This window comes from Antechinus flavipes, chromosome 3 (genome assembly GCF_016432865.1).
Source record: "Antechinus flavipes isolate AdamAnt ecotype Samford, QLD, Australia chromosome 3, AdamAnt_v2, whole genome shotgun sequence".
NCBI lineage: Eukaryota > Metazoa > Chordata > Mammalia > Dasyuromorphia > Dasyuridae > Antechinus > Antechinus flavipes.
The window spans coordinates 89,613,980-89,631,027 of record NC_067400.1 but is presented as its reverse complement, the minus strand read 5'-3'; the positions used below and the strand labels follow the sequence as shown (position 1 = coordinate 89,631,027).

The window sequence follows — 17,048 nt, the reverse complement described above, 5'->3', positions numbered from 1 at the left end:
TAAAAAATATTTAGAGATTATACAAAAGTGAGCTATTATTTTCATGTTCATCGAGTCCCCTAAAATGATACTGAATTACCTGTATCCCTGATTGATTAGCCTATTTTCAAGGCCATTTGAACACCGGGATACTTTTCATTCATTACTCATTCGTTCAGCCAGCATTTGCTATTCATTTATAGAAAAAAAAAAAAAAGACAACAAAGTAAAAATCAAGGTGCCAGCCTTTGAAGATTTAAAAAATATTATCATATAGTTTTTGTGAGAAAAAGCAGATTCTTTATAATAAACCCATAAGAAGAATCTGTTATGAATAAAACAGATAATGTAATATTGAACTAGTAGCAAATACACTTAGTTTTTAAATATGATTTACTTCCTGTTATATAATCATAACATAAAATGGACCTTGTCAGCAGATAAAAATGTCTCCCAAGATATTTAAGCCAAAAGCAAGATAAACCAGGCTGCTGGATAAGGAAGAGGAGGAAAATGATCTGGCATAAAAGGAAAATTTGAATTAAATAAAAGCAAGAATGTTTTAAAATTCCTATCCATGAACTAGCACTATAAAAGGAAAAATAGCTCAAAACAGTTAACAGACTTTCAAAAGTAAAACTCTAGAATATAATTCTAATTTATTCCAATGGGGGAAGGGATGAAGATTTGCTCTGTGAGGAGCCCAGATTAATCCAAAAGAAAAGCAGAATACTTTCTGAGGAAAGCTGAAGTCTAAAATGAGCTAAGTCTTGTGAAAAACAAGAACAAATTGTCAACAGTTTTTCACCGTTATAGCTCTCTTGGGGCCTTTAAATCTTCATTTCTAGGGCAAAGATAGTAACAGACTGGCCTTCTGAAGAGAGTAGGTGAAAGATGTCTATTTGCCTTGCATATTCCATTCAATTTCATCTTGGCAGCCTCAGTTAGATGAGCGCTTGAAAAAAATCAAGAAGACAATGAAAGCCTTATAGGAATGCATGATTGCTAACTAATAACTTGGTAGCTATTGTCTCTATGAATCAACTCAATCATTTGCTTGGCATAATGCGATGGCAATTCTGCTATTTTAGATAACACCTTACAAAATTTTGAGCAAGCTTTATTAGGATATTGATAGAGTATTTAAGGTGGAAAATTGCACTGTAGTAAATGGCTTCTTACCAAAAACAAAACAAAAAAAACCCAAAGTCCTAAAATAAGAAGAAAAAAAAAGGGGGGGGAAGAGGGAAGGACAGAGCTGCTACCTGGGATACTCAGAAAACACTAATGAACAGAGAAGGTTGAACTATTCAACTCCTATTCAGAAGAGAGAGAGTGTGGAATATTATGCCACAGTTCTCTTTATTCTCCTGACTCAGTTTCCCTAATTATCCTGACTCAGTTCTGCCTCGGTTTCCCTGCTTTTCAGTTCTATAAAACCTCTTCTCCCTCTTTATCAGAATACTTGATAGAATCCCCATCCCAAGCTATTAGAATATCAGATGCCATCTTATCATGATGCTTCTCCCCATGTCCAGGGTGCCTCCCCCTGATTATGTCATCTCATCTCACCCTGTCAGAGTCCTGCTCCTGCTCTCAGCACCCTGACTCCGCCCCTGCCTCAGTCTACCATAGAGCCACATGTATATATGTCTTTGAGAACTGACATGGTTTGTTGGATTCTTGGAGACGATAGTCTCATTCACCCTGGGACCAAAGCATGGATCCATTTGGTCCTAGTAAATCTCTCCATTTAATAAATTATTTAACTATTAATTAACTTTTTAACTATTTAATAAATATTTAATAAACTATCAAATACTCTCTAATTTCTATCTTGCTCAGTTTCTCTGACATTACATTTTGTTTTTGTTTTCATCACCAAGGAAAATGATCATCAGACTGAAAAGGGTAATCCAAAAATGGTTGAGTGGGAATTGAGACCCAAGTATTAGAGGAGATAGTAATAGAACTCTTAGGAATGCTAAAAGGGGGGGTGGAGAGGAGGGGAGGGGGAAGAATGCAAAATTTGGTTCAAATGTGTATTCCTGAATGAAGTCCTGACAGAATATGCAGATCTGACACAGCTGCTTTTTATAACATTTTAAGATTGTGGGTTTTCTATATATTAGATCATTTGATTATAACAATAAACCCAAGATAAGGTCTATTGGTTTTACTGGCTTTGTTGTACAGATGAGAAAACTGGGGTGCAGAAAGGTAATCCATGGTTATCCAGTTAATAAAGTGGTGAGAACTGAAGACAGGGGCTCTCCATCTGATACCAAATCCAGTGGCCTCTATATAGCACCAGTATATCGTGCTATACCTTGGCTTTTAACTAGAAGCAGTACCCAAAAAAGATGTCAATGATAAATGTGGAAATATATTTAGAAGAATCTATGTTTAATCTATACTGGATTACTTGCTGTCTAGGGGAGGGGGTAGGGGTAGAAAGGGAGGAAAAATGTGGAACAAAAAAAGGTTTTTGCAAGGGCGAATGTTGAAAACGATCTTTGTATGTATTTTGAAAATAAAAAGCTATTTTTTGTGGAAAAACAAAACAAAACAAAACTTAAAAGATGTCAAGAAGCCAGAATGAGAGTTAAATCAAACCTAATGAAATGTCATCATATTAACAATAAAAGTTCACATATGGATAGCACTGAAAAGTTTACAAAGCAGTAACCTGTGAAGTAGACAATACAAACACTGTCACAATTTTACAGAAAACAGAAGGAAACCTCAGAGAGGTTTCAGTGATTTGCCCATGATCACACAAGTTTCTTGAACCTCAATCTTCTGATACCCAAACAAATTGCTCCTTTCACAATAACACATCATGGACTAAGTCCTATATTCAAGTTAATTTTTTTTTTTTTTTACACAAGCATAACCTGGGCAGATCTGACTTAAAGAATCATTTACATAATAAAGATAGAGTTTTTAGTCAACTAGAGGCTTGGTATTAGCCAACAGTGTAACAAAGCTGCCAAAAGAAAGCTGATGTGATTGTGGGTTCTATTAATAGAAGGCAGCCTGGTCCAGCTACATCTGGAGGGCTGTACTCATTCTCTGAACAACATTTAGCAGGGAGATTGATAAATTGAATCAAGTTCAAAGGAGAATAACAAGGATGATGAAAAAATTCAAGACCATGAGAAACTGTGAAAGGAACTGGTGATATTGGACCCAGAGAAGTATTTTGGGTTTGTTCTATATTTTAGAACTGTATTTTCATCAGGTAAAAGAGGTCTGGGGCAGACACTTCCTCTCCCAGTGAAGATCAGCAGCTGCTGAAATTTATGGTCTTAAGAAAGGTGATTAATACACTGAGAGGTTCAATGAGTTGCCTAGGATCACTTGCCAGTATACAACTGAGATGGACTTGATTCCTGGGCTTTTGACTCTGAGCCCAAATCTCTCTCTACGGCAGGATGCTGGGAAATTTTTGCAGAGCCAACTATTTAAATAGCTGTATTGAGAATAGAGTATTAGATTTAAAGAAAGCATTGTGGTTTAAGTTCATTGGAAGAATGCTGGATCAGTAGTCAGGGAGCTGGAGCTCTAAGTCAAGTCAGAGCAATGACTGGCTCTTCATCTATAAAATGAGATTGTACTAGATCAATGTATTAAACTCAAAGAGAACTATTTCCCTAAGAGCATATTGATTAAAAAACTACAAAATAATATTATCTAATTTGTATACTATATTTCTACTTAAACATTTCCCAATTACATTTTAATCTGGTTCAGGCAACCTCGAGTTTGACACTTCTTCAGCAGATAACCCTAAAGGCTTAGTTCTAGCAAGCAGTTATTTTCTATGTTTTTTTCTGCCTGTCTTCAGGAGAAATTACCAATGGGTAAATGTTACAGTAGTCAAGATTTCTTGTCATCTATATTATAAAGACTGTTTAAATAATGAAAGCTCTAACCAAATAGAAAGTTCTTTTATAAGGCAGTTAGTTCATCATCACTACAAATATACAAATAAAAGCTCAATATTTTTCCATCAAAGATACGGAATAGAAACCTCATAGGCGAGACAGGTGGTTGGATTATATGACTCTTAAGCTTCTTTCTGGTTCAAGGTGACAAATATGTACAGATATATACATAGTAGAAATAACTTAGCTATAACCTTTAAATGGTTAATACTCATTAAAGCTAGGAAAGATTCATGGGGAATGCTAAAGCTTGTGAGAGCTTTCTGGACAAAGTGGAATCTATAAAGGATGGGAAGTAAATGAAGAGCTACAGAGAAGGATATAATGTTCTGGTTAGTCTTTGGACCAGCCTTCTTTCCAGCACAGTAATCACCATGAGAATAAAGTATTAAAGTCCAAAAGTCTTTATTGTCTCCATCACGGTCTAATTTCTTGCCTGAGGTTTGGCTAGCTTTCTGGAGGTTCTTCAGACAGGCCTTGGTCTCAGTGGGGGAAGCAGGAGGACAGGTCAACCAGCTCCAGCCTCCAGTTCTCTGTCTTCTCCAAGTCTGTCTTCAAGTCTGTTTGATCCCCTTTCTAGGTCTGACTCTAAACTCTTAAATACTCTATTACAATTAAATCCATTCATCATACTGAATATAAACCAATCATTATATCATTAGGGAACCATTATTTGTTATAAAATTAATTCAATCATATGGAACTAGAGAGCTATTAATCACCATGTTAATCTGGATAACCACTGTCTTATCAATTCCATTTAGTTAACACCTTTCTCCATAATTCTGGCCCATTACAGAAGGGGAACATTTCAACTGGGGAAAGATAATAAACAAAAAAAGACTGAATTAAAAAATCACAAGTTGAGAGAATAACTAAGAAACTGGCTCAACTATAGAAGAAAGGTTTGCTGGAGACTAAAAGTTTTCCTAAGTTTGAGTAGACTGAGTGGGAACTAGATTACAGAAAGCCCTAAAAACATTTAGGCTTGAGATAAAGAGGAATTAAGAACCACCATAGGTTCTTATGTATAGCTGACATAGTATTCCAGAGAAATTGTCCCCTTGCCTGTTTTTCCAGTAGTAGGACTTCCAAAACCAATGTAGGAAGACCTGGTATCAGGAAGGGCTTCTTCTCTTGTCCTTCCTCTTTTGTTTTCTGCCCTCGTTCACCTAGAATTCATCTGAGTGGCTTTACTAAGTCACCAGCTATTTCTTCCCATCAGATGGAGGGCTACCAGGCCTTATCATTTGTCTTACTTTTATAACTGACAGACATCTATTACTGTCATCTGTCCTACTAATATAACTTAAGGACAGGGTCTTGCCAGCTTCCTTCAGCGTACTTTTTATCATTCCTTTTTGTATTGTGGCACCCAATTTGAATGTGAGTCTTGAGACCAAGGACTGTCGTGTTTTTTCTATTTTTTCTATTTGCATCCCTAGTAACTAACACAGTACATGGCACATATTGATTGCTAAATAAATGTTTTTTCATTTAATATGATTGAGATAGGAGAGAAACTGATGAAAGACTAATAGAATCCCAGAAATGACAAGCTCAGTAGGATGAAGACAAAGTATAAGCAACTTACATCTATAATCCTTTGATTCTGGTTCTAAATGGTTATCAGTGGTTGCTTCAATTTTAGCATCCAGCAGATTTTTCTCTAATGCTGATCTTGCAAGACTTGGTAAAAACCTAGGAAAAAAAAGAAAAAGAAATTTTAAAAGAACCTTCTTTAAAATTTAATAATTTTTAATACTTACAAATCACATATTATCCAAATCTTTTTTGTATAGTACAAGGTCTCAGTAATTTAAAATCATTTCAGAGGAAGACCATTTCAAATTAGAGATATCTACAGAATCCTTTACACTAAATGCAACTCTTCAAATATACATTTAAGCAAACAAAGAGCTTCCAAATAAACCCAAAGATTTGCTTTAAAGAATAGGTAATAATCATTTGTAATTTGAAGTGTCCATTTATATAAAAATGTTAAAGAAAATGCTTAAAAGATTTTTTTCTACTCATAAGCAAATTAAAAGAATATAAGCAATGGGTGGGTAGAGGGACAGCCAGTGAAAATGGCCATTCAGGAGGAATGTCTTTCTCAAAGGACAGCAAAAAAGCCAGTTGCACTGAGAGGATGTGGGAGTGAGTGACATATGGAAGAATTTGAATGCTAAACTGAGAATTTTATATTTGATCCTGGAGATGATAGGGAGACAGTAAATATATGGTAAGCTCACACAATGAAGCCTAGGAATCCAATGGATATTATTGCTCACACCATTCCTATATAACCAAAAGGTTCTTTTTTGCCTGCATAGTATGTAACCATGTGAGAAATAATTCTGAAATCTGGTAGAATTAGAATATAAACTTCGGGTGTCCAAAGAATCAGAATAGATGTTGATATAGGATTGGGTCTCCTCCTCCAGCAGGGTCAAAGAACGTTGTGTTTAGATTGCGGTCTGTTAAGAGTACTGTAATACTGGCTGCTAAAACTGGCAGAGAGAGAAGAAATAGTACTGCTGTAATTATTACAGATCAGATGAACAATGATGTCTGATATTGGGATATTAGTAAGTAGGGTGTGTATGTAATTTGTGGTCAGAGCCATCCTTTAGGAAGAACACTTATGCAACTGAGTAGAAGATGGACTTAAAGTGAGGTAAAATTTATGTTAAGGAGACCAATCATGAGACTGTTACAATATCTCAGCAGGACGAGATGATGATATACACCAGGATAGTGGTGGCAGTGTGACAAAAGAGAAGATGGTATATATAAGCAATATTACGAAAGAAAAATTTCACAGGACTTAGAAGATTGGGTGGAAAAGGGGGCGGGGATTGAGAATTGAGGATGATACCAAGTTTGAAAGAATGGTAGATTGGGAGGATATTGGTATTCTCAAGAGTAATAAGAAAGTTTGGAAGAAAGCATGGTTTTGGTAAAAATTTAATGAGTTCAGATTCTGGTATTTTGAGTTTAAGATGTTTATGGGATATCTAGCTCAATATGACCAATAGATAGTTGGAGATGTGAGACTGGAAACCATTACAGAGGGTACGACTGGATAAGTAGATTCGAGAATTATCAGCATAGAGATAATAAATGAATCCATAGGAGATGATGAGATCACCAAATGCAATGGTATAGTAGGAAACAAGAAGACCACCATTATTGTGGGTTTGACCTAAATGAAGACTAAGAAAGCAGTAATCAAATAGGTAGGAGAAGAAAAAGAAGAGAATATAGAATCAAGAAAACCTGGAAAGAAGTTTATGAAGGAGAAGAAACTACAGAGTCTAGAAGAATAAGGATTGAAAAATGGTGAAAAATGATCATTAATGATTTCAGAAAAATATGGATATATATGAACTGATACAAAGTGAAATAAACAGAACAAAGAGAATATTGAACAAAGTAACAGCAATACTGTATGATGAGCAATGGTGAATGACTTAGATATTTTCAGCAATACAATGTTCCAAGACAAATCTGAAGAGCTCATGATAAAAAGTGTCATCCACATCCAGAGACAGAACTGATAAGAGTTGTAATGCAGATCAAAATATACTATTTTTTCACTCTATTTTTTTCATTTTTTTCTTTTGCTCTGTTTCTTGTTTTACAACATAGACTAATAATTTCACTACAATGAAAATATTTTTACATGATTGGGAATATATAATTAATATCAAATTGCTTATTGTCTTAGGAAGGAGGGAGATGAGAGAAGAAAAGAGAAAATTTGGAACTCAAAATTTTAAAAAATGGATGTTAAAAACTATCTATATGTAATTGAGAAAAATAAAGTAATTTTTTAAAAAGCCATCAGCTTTTACATTTAAGAAATCTTTAGGAACATTAGAGAGAACAGTTTTGGTTGAAAAAACTCTACAAAGAGAATAAAAAGGAAGTGTGAATGTGTGTGAAAATGTGTGTGTGTATGTGTGTGTGTGATACCAAATGTGCATCCAGTACTTCATGAGGGCAGGGACTGTTTAATTTTTCTCTTTTATCTTCAGACCCTAAAATACAATGCCTTAAATAAAGTAAACAATAAACTAATGTTTGTCATCCTTGTTGTTGTATTAACAGAGAAAAAATCATTTTAGGGTCCTTTTAAATAAGTGAATCCATTTTATGTTACATTAACAAAGTAGGAAAGGCTTGTACTGAGAAATCTTAGGGATATAGGATTGGCTTTCTCTACCAATTAAAAATCAATCAGTATCCAGTATCCAGTGGATTTTTCATAATTATTTGCTAAATTAAACAGAAAGCATCTCTGAAATGCATATAATGGCAAATATATTTCATTTTTAACAGACATTTTATATTCTGATCTATTTTGAAAATGGAACTTTTTTCAGTTTCTAATCTATTCAAGCTCTACTAAATTCCTAATTTTGTCCATTACTCAAAACCACCTAACAGTTATAAATTGCCTGTGGAGAGATATACAGTGCCATTGGTCTGGGTCAGAAAGAATTTTAGCTCAAGCTTGAAGTGAAATCAGATTGGATTTTGAACAGAATTTGATTACATGGAAAGCATTTAAAAATGAAGTTGATAAATGTACAATAATTTTTAATATTTTCCACAGAATCAAATTCTATGTAAGTTTTTGTTTTAGCTAAAAGTAGAAAGTGTTTTTCTTCAATCATTATATGCACTCCTTCCAGTTTTCCTTCTGGCTTCCAATCACCCTCCTTTGCAGTGAGGATGAATAGCAAAGTTGAGATATGGTGATGATAAAGTTTACCTAAATTCAACAGATGACACATATACAAGATATCTGTTTTATTATTCATTTCTTTTTGCAAACAAATATGAGGTGATGACAATTCAAGTTTTGCTATGATCACCTGATAATCAGCTTATTTTGGAGACTGTGAAATATGTGTAAGTTCAAAATACATACGTTATTTTCAGTATTTTTTTTTTAACACATTCTAAAAATATTGGGTTTCCAGGGATGTCCATCAAGTTTCCAACTCCAATCTATTGGAATTATGACCAAAAAGAAAATAATGAATCCAGCTAATTTTCATCGGTGCAACTTAGAATTTCTATCATCAATAGAGTTTATCATGGTTAATGATCTCAGATCAATTTACTCCATTCACCATACCAACGCATTACTAAATATTTTTAATGTTTATTATGTAAAAATTGAACACCTTAATATTTGCTATTAATTAAACTAGTTAACATGAATATTTCCCCCCTAATCTTCAGTAAGTAAGAAGTGATTCCCATTGATGGTTGTTTTATTCTCAAGGATAAACATAATAAGATGTCTTAGTTTTTTTTTTAACTTCTTAATTTTTGAAAGCATTCATCACAGGGTTATAGATTTAAAGTTGGAAGGGACTTTGGAAGTCCCTTTACTTGACAGATGAGGAAACTGGAATTAAGAGGGGTTAGGTAACTTGTCCAAGGTCACACACTACTAAGGACATAGAGTACTTAGTAGTCCATGCTGTCTTCAACTCTTATATGGAATTCTTTCTGACTGTGATAAAAAAGAGCACTGGCTCTGGAATTCCATCTCTGATGCTTATAATCTAAGTGATGCCGGGCCTCTGTTTCTTTAACTTACAATGAGGGAGCTGAATTAAATGGCTCTGAAATCCCCAACAGCTACACATCTGTGATCCTATGACTTACGGAATTGCTTTAAAGAGTTGGATCAGAAGGTCACAGATTTAGAACAGAAAGGGGCCTCAGGGAACATCTTTTCCAACTCCCTCATCTTATACATGAAGAAGTGGAGTCCCAAAGACTTTAAGTACTTGGGCAGGATGACCCCAGCTAACACTGGCAGAGCTGGGATTATAACCTAGGTCTTTCTGACTCCAAGTCCAGCATTCCATGCATTACACCGGATAAAAATGAAAGGAATAAAATTTGGAAATTGAAGTATAAACAGTACTTAAAGGGAATTGATTTCAAGACTGAATACTTCATTTTCATTGACATCAAATTAATATTTTCTTTTGGATGCCACAAAACCATGCATGTTAGAGTCAGGTAAATATCAGCCACATGAATGAAGTACCCATAAAAAGTAAATATGGGGCTTGTGGTAGGAGTTCAGAGAGGGTAGAGAAGTAACCTGCTCTTGTTCACACAGTTACTAAGTATCAGAAGTAGAATTCAAGATTAAGTCTTATTGGATTCAAATATGGATAAGTAGAAAAATGTAAGAGAAGAAATGTAGGGTGTCCATAAGTATAAGTTATTAGGCCAAGAAGAATTAAATTGTAGATGCTGAAAAAAAAAAAAAAAAAAAACAACTGGCAGATATGAGTACTTAACCATAACCAGTGATCCTTGAAAGTCCATGGAAAATAGGAGAGATATCATAAGAATGGGGGTGAGGGAAGGAGAAAGCATTTTCCAAAAAAGAGAGTAAAAGTCTCATACCATTAGGCTAGTGAGCTTTACTTCAATTCCTATAAAAATTCTCAAATATATCATTAAAAGCTTAGTGAATGAACATGTAGAAAAGAAAGTGGCAATCTCAAAGACCTAGTCTGTTTCTGCTAAGAACAGTTAATGACAGACTATATTTCCTATATTTACAGAGTTGCTAGTTTGGTACATTGAGAATTCCTTGTAGTTTTACCCAGACTCTAATAAAGTATTTGACACAGTTTCTCCTGGTACCACTGGAGAAAATATAGTAAGATGTAGTCTGGACGATGGAAAAGTTTGGTGTATTCAGCTCTGGTCAAATGACAAAGCACAAATAGTCAACAAGGAATGGTCCAACTTGGAAGAAAGGCTTAGTATCCTGCCCAGAAATTTTTTAACTGGCCTCGTGTTTAACATTTTTATGTATAAATTATGAAGTGTTTAACATTTTTATCTATAAATGGAATGTTATAATTAGCATGTTTATGAAATCTGCATAAGACACAAAGCTGGTAGGTATACATAATGTAATGGAGGAGAGAATCAGGATCCTCTCCCCATCCCAAATGGTGACAGGCTATAAAGATTAATTTTGATAAAAATAAAATTTAAAAATATAAGTATAAATTTTTACATAAGTTCAAATAAGTCAATTTCACAAGTATAAGGTGAAGAAGCTTGATTAGAAAGCTTTAAAATACTATGGACTTGACATTAGTCATAGCTTGATATGGTGGGAAAAAAAGCATATGTAAGGATGAGACACATTGAAAGAAGCATGGGATCTAGGATAAGGAATGATATTCCCATTGTATTCTACTCTGGCCACACTCTATATAGAACTTTTTAATATATTCTTGGTGTTATATTTGAAACATATTAATAAACTAGAAAATACATGGAGGAGGTTAACTATAATAGTGAAGAATGTCCATATCATTCTATATGATAGATCTACAATATAGGTGAAAGAATTTGAGGATATTTAATCTAGAAAAAGCTTATAGGGTTATTATAGATTTCTTTAAGCAACAGAAGATGGAAAGTTGTTTATTAGAGAATATGGAAAAAAAGATGATTAGTCTTGTTTTGCTTGAATCAAGAAGAAATAAGTAGCAGCAATGATTGAGATTTAGAATAGATATAAGCAAGAATTCTTTTTCTAATCAAATTAATTAAAGATTTATCTATTTAAGCTGATTTTTTCATAAAACCAACTCAGTTTTGTTTATTAATTCAATAGTTTTCTTACTTTCAATTTTATTAATCTCCCCTTTTATTTTCAAAATTTCAGATTTCGTATTTAATTGGGGATTTTTAATTTGTTCTTTTCCTAGTGTTTTTAGTTACATTCATTGATTAATCTTCTCTTTCTCTATTTTATGTAAGTAAGCATCTAAAGATATAAAACTTCTCCTAAGAACTGCTTTGGCTGCATCTCATAAGTTTTGGTATGCTGTCTCATTATTGTCATTCTCTTGGATGAAATTATCCATTGTGTCTATGATTTGTTGTTTTACCTACTCCTTTGAATTAGATTATTGTGTTTCCAATTACTATTTGGTCTATTTTTCCTGGCCCTGTATTACAGGTAATTTGTAATGCATCATGATCTGAAAAAGATGCATTTAATATTTCTTTCTGCATTTGGTTTTGAGTTTTTATGCTTTTATACATGGTCAATTTTTATGTAGGTTCCATGTATCGCCAAGAAAAATGTATATTCCTTTTTGTCTCCCTTCACTTTTCTTCAAAGGTTGATCATACCTAACTTTTCTAAAATTCTATTTACCCCCTTAACTTCTTTCTTATTTATTTTGTGGTTTGATTTATCTAGTTATGATAGAGCAAGGCTGAGATCTCCCACTAGTATAAGTTTTCTATTTCTTCTTGCAGCTCTCTTTAACTTCTCCTCTGGGAACTTGGATGCTATACCAGTTGGTGCAATAAATGATATTACTTCACTAACTATAGTATCCTTTAGCAAGATGAAGTTTCCTTCTTTATCTCTTTTATTTAGATGTATTTTTTGCTTTTTCTTTATCTGAGATCAGGAACATTTTTGTTTTGTTTTTTTCCTTCAGGTAAAGCATAATAGATTCTGCTCCAAGTTATTACCTTTACTCTGTATGGATCACTCTGCTTTAAATGTGTTTCTTGTAAACATATTGTAGAATTCTGGCTTTTAATCCAGTCTGCTATCTGCTTTTGCTCTGTATTTCCCATCATCTTATTTTGATTAAATTATATTTTTCTCTTTCCCCCTTTCCCTCCTTCTGACCACCACCACCTCAATCTGCCTTCCCCTTTTATAGTTCCTCCCCCTTTCTTATCCTTTTTCTCTTTCTATTTCTGTTTACCCTTCTATTAGTTCCTCTTTTCCTTTCCACCTTTCTCCTTCCACTTCCCTTTAGGATGAGACAAGTTCTATATTAAATTAAATATATCTGATATTCTCTCTCTGAGCCAAACATGATGAGATTAAGATTTACACAATGCTTAATCATCTTCCTTCCTTCTTTCCCTCAACTCTGACAGGTCTTATTTGCCTCTTCATGTGTTGTAATTTATCCCATTTTACCTCCCCTTCTGTCTTCTTCCATACAATCCTTTTTTCCACCCATAGTTTTTTTTTTTTAAATATCATCACAGTAAAATAAAATTAAATACCTATACCCTTTAGTATACCTCTAACAAATATACAGTTCTCAAGAATTAAACATGTCATCTTCCCAAATAGGGATATAAACATTTAAACCTTAAAAAAAATAGGTTTTTTTCCTTCCCTTTTTACCTTTTTTATGCTTCTCTTGAGTTCTGATTTGAAGATTAAATTTTTTGTTCAGCTTTCTTCAAAAATAAATAAAAATCCCCTATTTCACTGAATGTCCATCTTTTTTCCCAGAAAGAAAATGCTTAATTTTTAGGGATAAATGATTCTTGGCTATAGTCCAAGTTCTTTTACTCTCCAGAATATCATATTCCAGGCCCTTAGATCCTTTAAAGTGAAAGCTGCTAGGACCTAGGTAATTCTGATTGTGGCTCCTCAATATTTGAATTGTTTCTTTCTGGCTGTTTGCAATATTTTCTCCTTGATCTGATAATTCTGGAATTTAACTACGATATTCCTTGGAGTTTTCATTTTCTGGTCCATTTTAGGTGATCAATGCATTCTTTCAAAGGCTATTTTACCCTCTGGTTCTGGGACATCAGAGCAGTTTTTCTTGGTGATTTTTAAAAATATGTAGGCTATGCTCTTTTTTTCATTGTGGTTTTTAGGAAGCCTAATAATTCTTAAATTGTCTCTCCTGGATCTATTTTCCAGGTTGATTGTTTTTCTGATGAGATATTTTACGTTTTCGTCTATTTTTTTCTTTTTTTTTTTTTTTGGTTTTGTTTGACTGATTCTTGATGTCTCATTGAGTCATTCATTTCCATTTGTTCAATTCTACTTTTTAATGAATTATTTTCTTCAGTTAGTTTTTTATCTCCTTTTGCCTTTGGCCAATTGAACTTTCAAAAGAATTGTTTTGTTTGTTAGATGTTTTTTTTTTCCATTTCAGAAATTCTATTTTTCAAGGAGTTATTTTCTTTTTTCCATTTTGCCAAAACTATTCTTTAAAGAATAATTTTTTAAAGATAATTTCTGTGTTTTTTTTTTCCCAGAACTCTCATTTACTTTCCCAATTTTTCTTCTAAATCTCTTTAAGGTCCTTTCTGAATTGTTCCAAGAGAGCATTGGAGATGGAGACCAATTTATATTATTCTTTGAGGTTTTATCTGGAGCTGTTTTATCTTTAGTGTCCTCAAAGTTTGAGGTTTGTTCTTCCTTGTCTCCATAAAAACTCTCTATGGTCAAAGCTCTTTTTTGCTTTTTTGCTCATTTTTAAAGGTTGAGGTCTGCTCTTAGGGCAAAGTGAAGATTGTTCCAAGCCTCCTCTGCAGGCAACGGTGGCTTAACGCAGCCCTGGGACTATTGCTACCATCTTCCTTCCCATTTTGGATGGGCATGGTCAAGTCCTGAGTTAATGCTGGATTTCAGGGGCTCACTATTTGCTTTCTGTAGTTGCACTGGAAGTCTCACAGCTACTTTGCTGATCCACTGAACTTCTGAACCTGAACAGAGTAGCAAACAATGCTGTACTTGCCACTAGATTCCCCAACAGGTGAAAGCCTCTTCACCATCCTGGGTCTCCCTGTACTTCATTTCATTGCTCTGGGGTGAGCTGGCCTGCAAAAAACTCTAACTTGTATTTATAATGCCTTAAATAACCTGTCTTTAACTATTTTATATTTGTCTTTTTTATGTCAATATATAATATATTATACTATATATACTTCTATATATCCCTTTAGAACATAAACTTCTAGAAGGATTGATAGTTTCATTCATTATGTTTGTGCTTGGCATAAATCAAATGCTTCATAAATGTTTATTAGTCAGTTCATTAAATTATATGTGAAATGGAATTCATAGGCAAATGATTGGGTTTTTTTAGCCTAAAAATATGGGAAATAGCAACAATCAATAAGATAAAGATCAGCATTGTTTCATGTGTTCATAAAAATTTAGCAAATACACTGGAGATTCTGAAGGTTAATCTCTCAGATTTGTCTGCAAGCCTGGAACAGCAATGCAACAGTGGAAAGAACAATGATTTTGAGGGGAGGTCTCATAAGGTTTTGATGCACAATTCCAAAAGATTTATAAATGTTATTCACCTCAAAACAGAGAACTACTGAACAATGAATGCAGATTAAAACATACTTCAAAATTTTTTTTCTTAATTTTTATTGTTTTATTTTGTTTGTGTTTTCTTTTGCAACATGGATGATATAAAAATATATTCTGTATGATTTCACAGATATAACCAAAATCAAATTGCTTGCCTTTTTAAAGAGCAGGGATGAACAGGAGGGAAGGAGACAATTTGGAAATCAAAATTTTTTTAAATGATTGTTAACATTTTTTCACATGTCATTGGGAAATATTTAATGAAATAAATAAAGGCATTTTTTTTTTTTTATAAAAAAAAGAAGGCTTTGGTACAAATTTTAGGCCTGTTACTTAGTAACTGTATTCTTTAATCCTCATTTCTCCAACTATAAAAAACAACATCATTCAGGTCTTTTCCAACTCTAAAAGCTGTAATGTTATAACTTTTAGTTAGCATTCTGATACTTATTCAAACTTACAAAATCACAGAGAATTTACTTTTGACAAGAATATAAGATATGTCTACCTGGAAAGACAGGCTTTATTTACAGCCCTGTGAAGACTTTCTTCAGGATACTTCGATAATCGACGAGTAATTCGTAATAGCTGCCGGGTAGACAGAGATGCTGCAAGCGACTGTGCCTATTAAAAAGCAAAGGAAATTTGTTAGTGACTTCTTTCAATGTGCTGCAGATTCTTTCACATATTATAGCAGAATATTTCATAACTTTTAAAAGGAAAGATAAAAACTAATGATAAAAATTTTAAACATTCTAGGAATTAAAACACCCATAAATTTCTAAATTTATCAACATACAAATATATTCACCAATTTAATTTAATTCAAAAATTCACTGAAAACCTACTAAGTGCAAGTTCTTAATTCTACTATGCTATTTTTATGGAGTCAGAGAACATATCACAAAATAATAATCAGAATTTAAAGCAAATTTCATAAGAAAGCCTGTTGTTTATTAACACATGCCTGATAAATAAATGATCCACACATAAAAATGGAAACTCCAGTCTATTTTGTACCAACCCCAAAGAAATGTATCTACCAAGGGAATTTATCCAAAACATAAGGCTTTCAGAAATTCTAAGTTCAGAAACAGCAGAAGAAAAGAGGGTTCAAACTGTTTCAAGTAGCTGGAATACAATGGTTCCTTTCTACCATAATAAAATTGTTTCTTATATAGTCTAAAATTTTACATGAAACTTGATTAACCTGATTGAAATTCCTCAAATAAGGATTAATTTGAGTTAATAAACATGCTCCAATAAAAGATAAATAATGCCAGGAAGATTGATGGGATGTCATATATTGGTGTAAATAAATTCAATCAAACTGTTTTTAATCCAGCAAATAGTTAAGATCAAATACATTCAAGGATATTTCTACATCATTTGCATTTCTTCCCTTTCTTGAGTGGGAACCATTGCTAGGCAAGTTTGTACAAGACTTGCTATCCCAAATCCTCAAAGTCCCTTTACACTAAGTGGTTTTTATAGGCTGAGAACAAAGAAGCCACTATGCTAAGTATTCTCATTTGATACATGACTCTTGAGACCTAGTAGCCTCCCAGGTACAGGATGCTCCATCATAAGAGGCCCACCAAGAAGAATATCTGTTCATTCTTTTAGGAGGACTGTGTTTAATCAAGAAACTGGCCAGGTTTCTGGAGTAAACATAGGCCTGCAATAAAGGATATTCAATGATTAATGCATAAGAAAAGATGGCCTTCTTTTCTTTAAGTTTTCTTGGCATTCTATCAACACAACTGCAAGCACATTTTCATATTCTCAGTAAAAAGAAGTTACACAAAAGACATGGCTGAGACTTACTTAATATCCCTTACTCACTGGGATTCTTTACAGTACAGGCAACTTCCATAAAAGGTTCACCTCTTTCAAACTCTAAGTGATACTCAATAGCATTAGTTGCTTTTAATCAATTCCTT

General features: G+C 33.4%; 1 protein-coding gene across 1 annotated transcript in view; it reads right to left on the bottom strand.

Moving 5' to 3' along the window:
- Nucleotides 1-17,048, bottom strand: part of VWA8 (von Willebrand factor A domain containing 8) — a 404,132-nt gene that overhangs the window by 230,980 nt on the left and 156,104 nt on the right. The window contains exons 17-18 of the mRNA XM_051983869.1: nt 15,614-15,729; nt 5,524-5,630 (exon numbers count right to left, since the gene is read on the bottom strand). Of these exons, the coding sequence (XP_051839829.1) occupies nt 5,524-5,630; nt 15,614-15,729 (223 nt within the window). The remainder of the gene's footprint in view (nt 1-5,523; nt 5,631-15,613; nt 15,730-17,048) is intronic.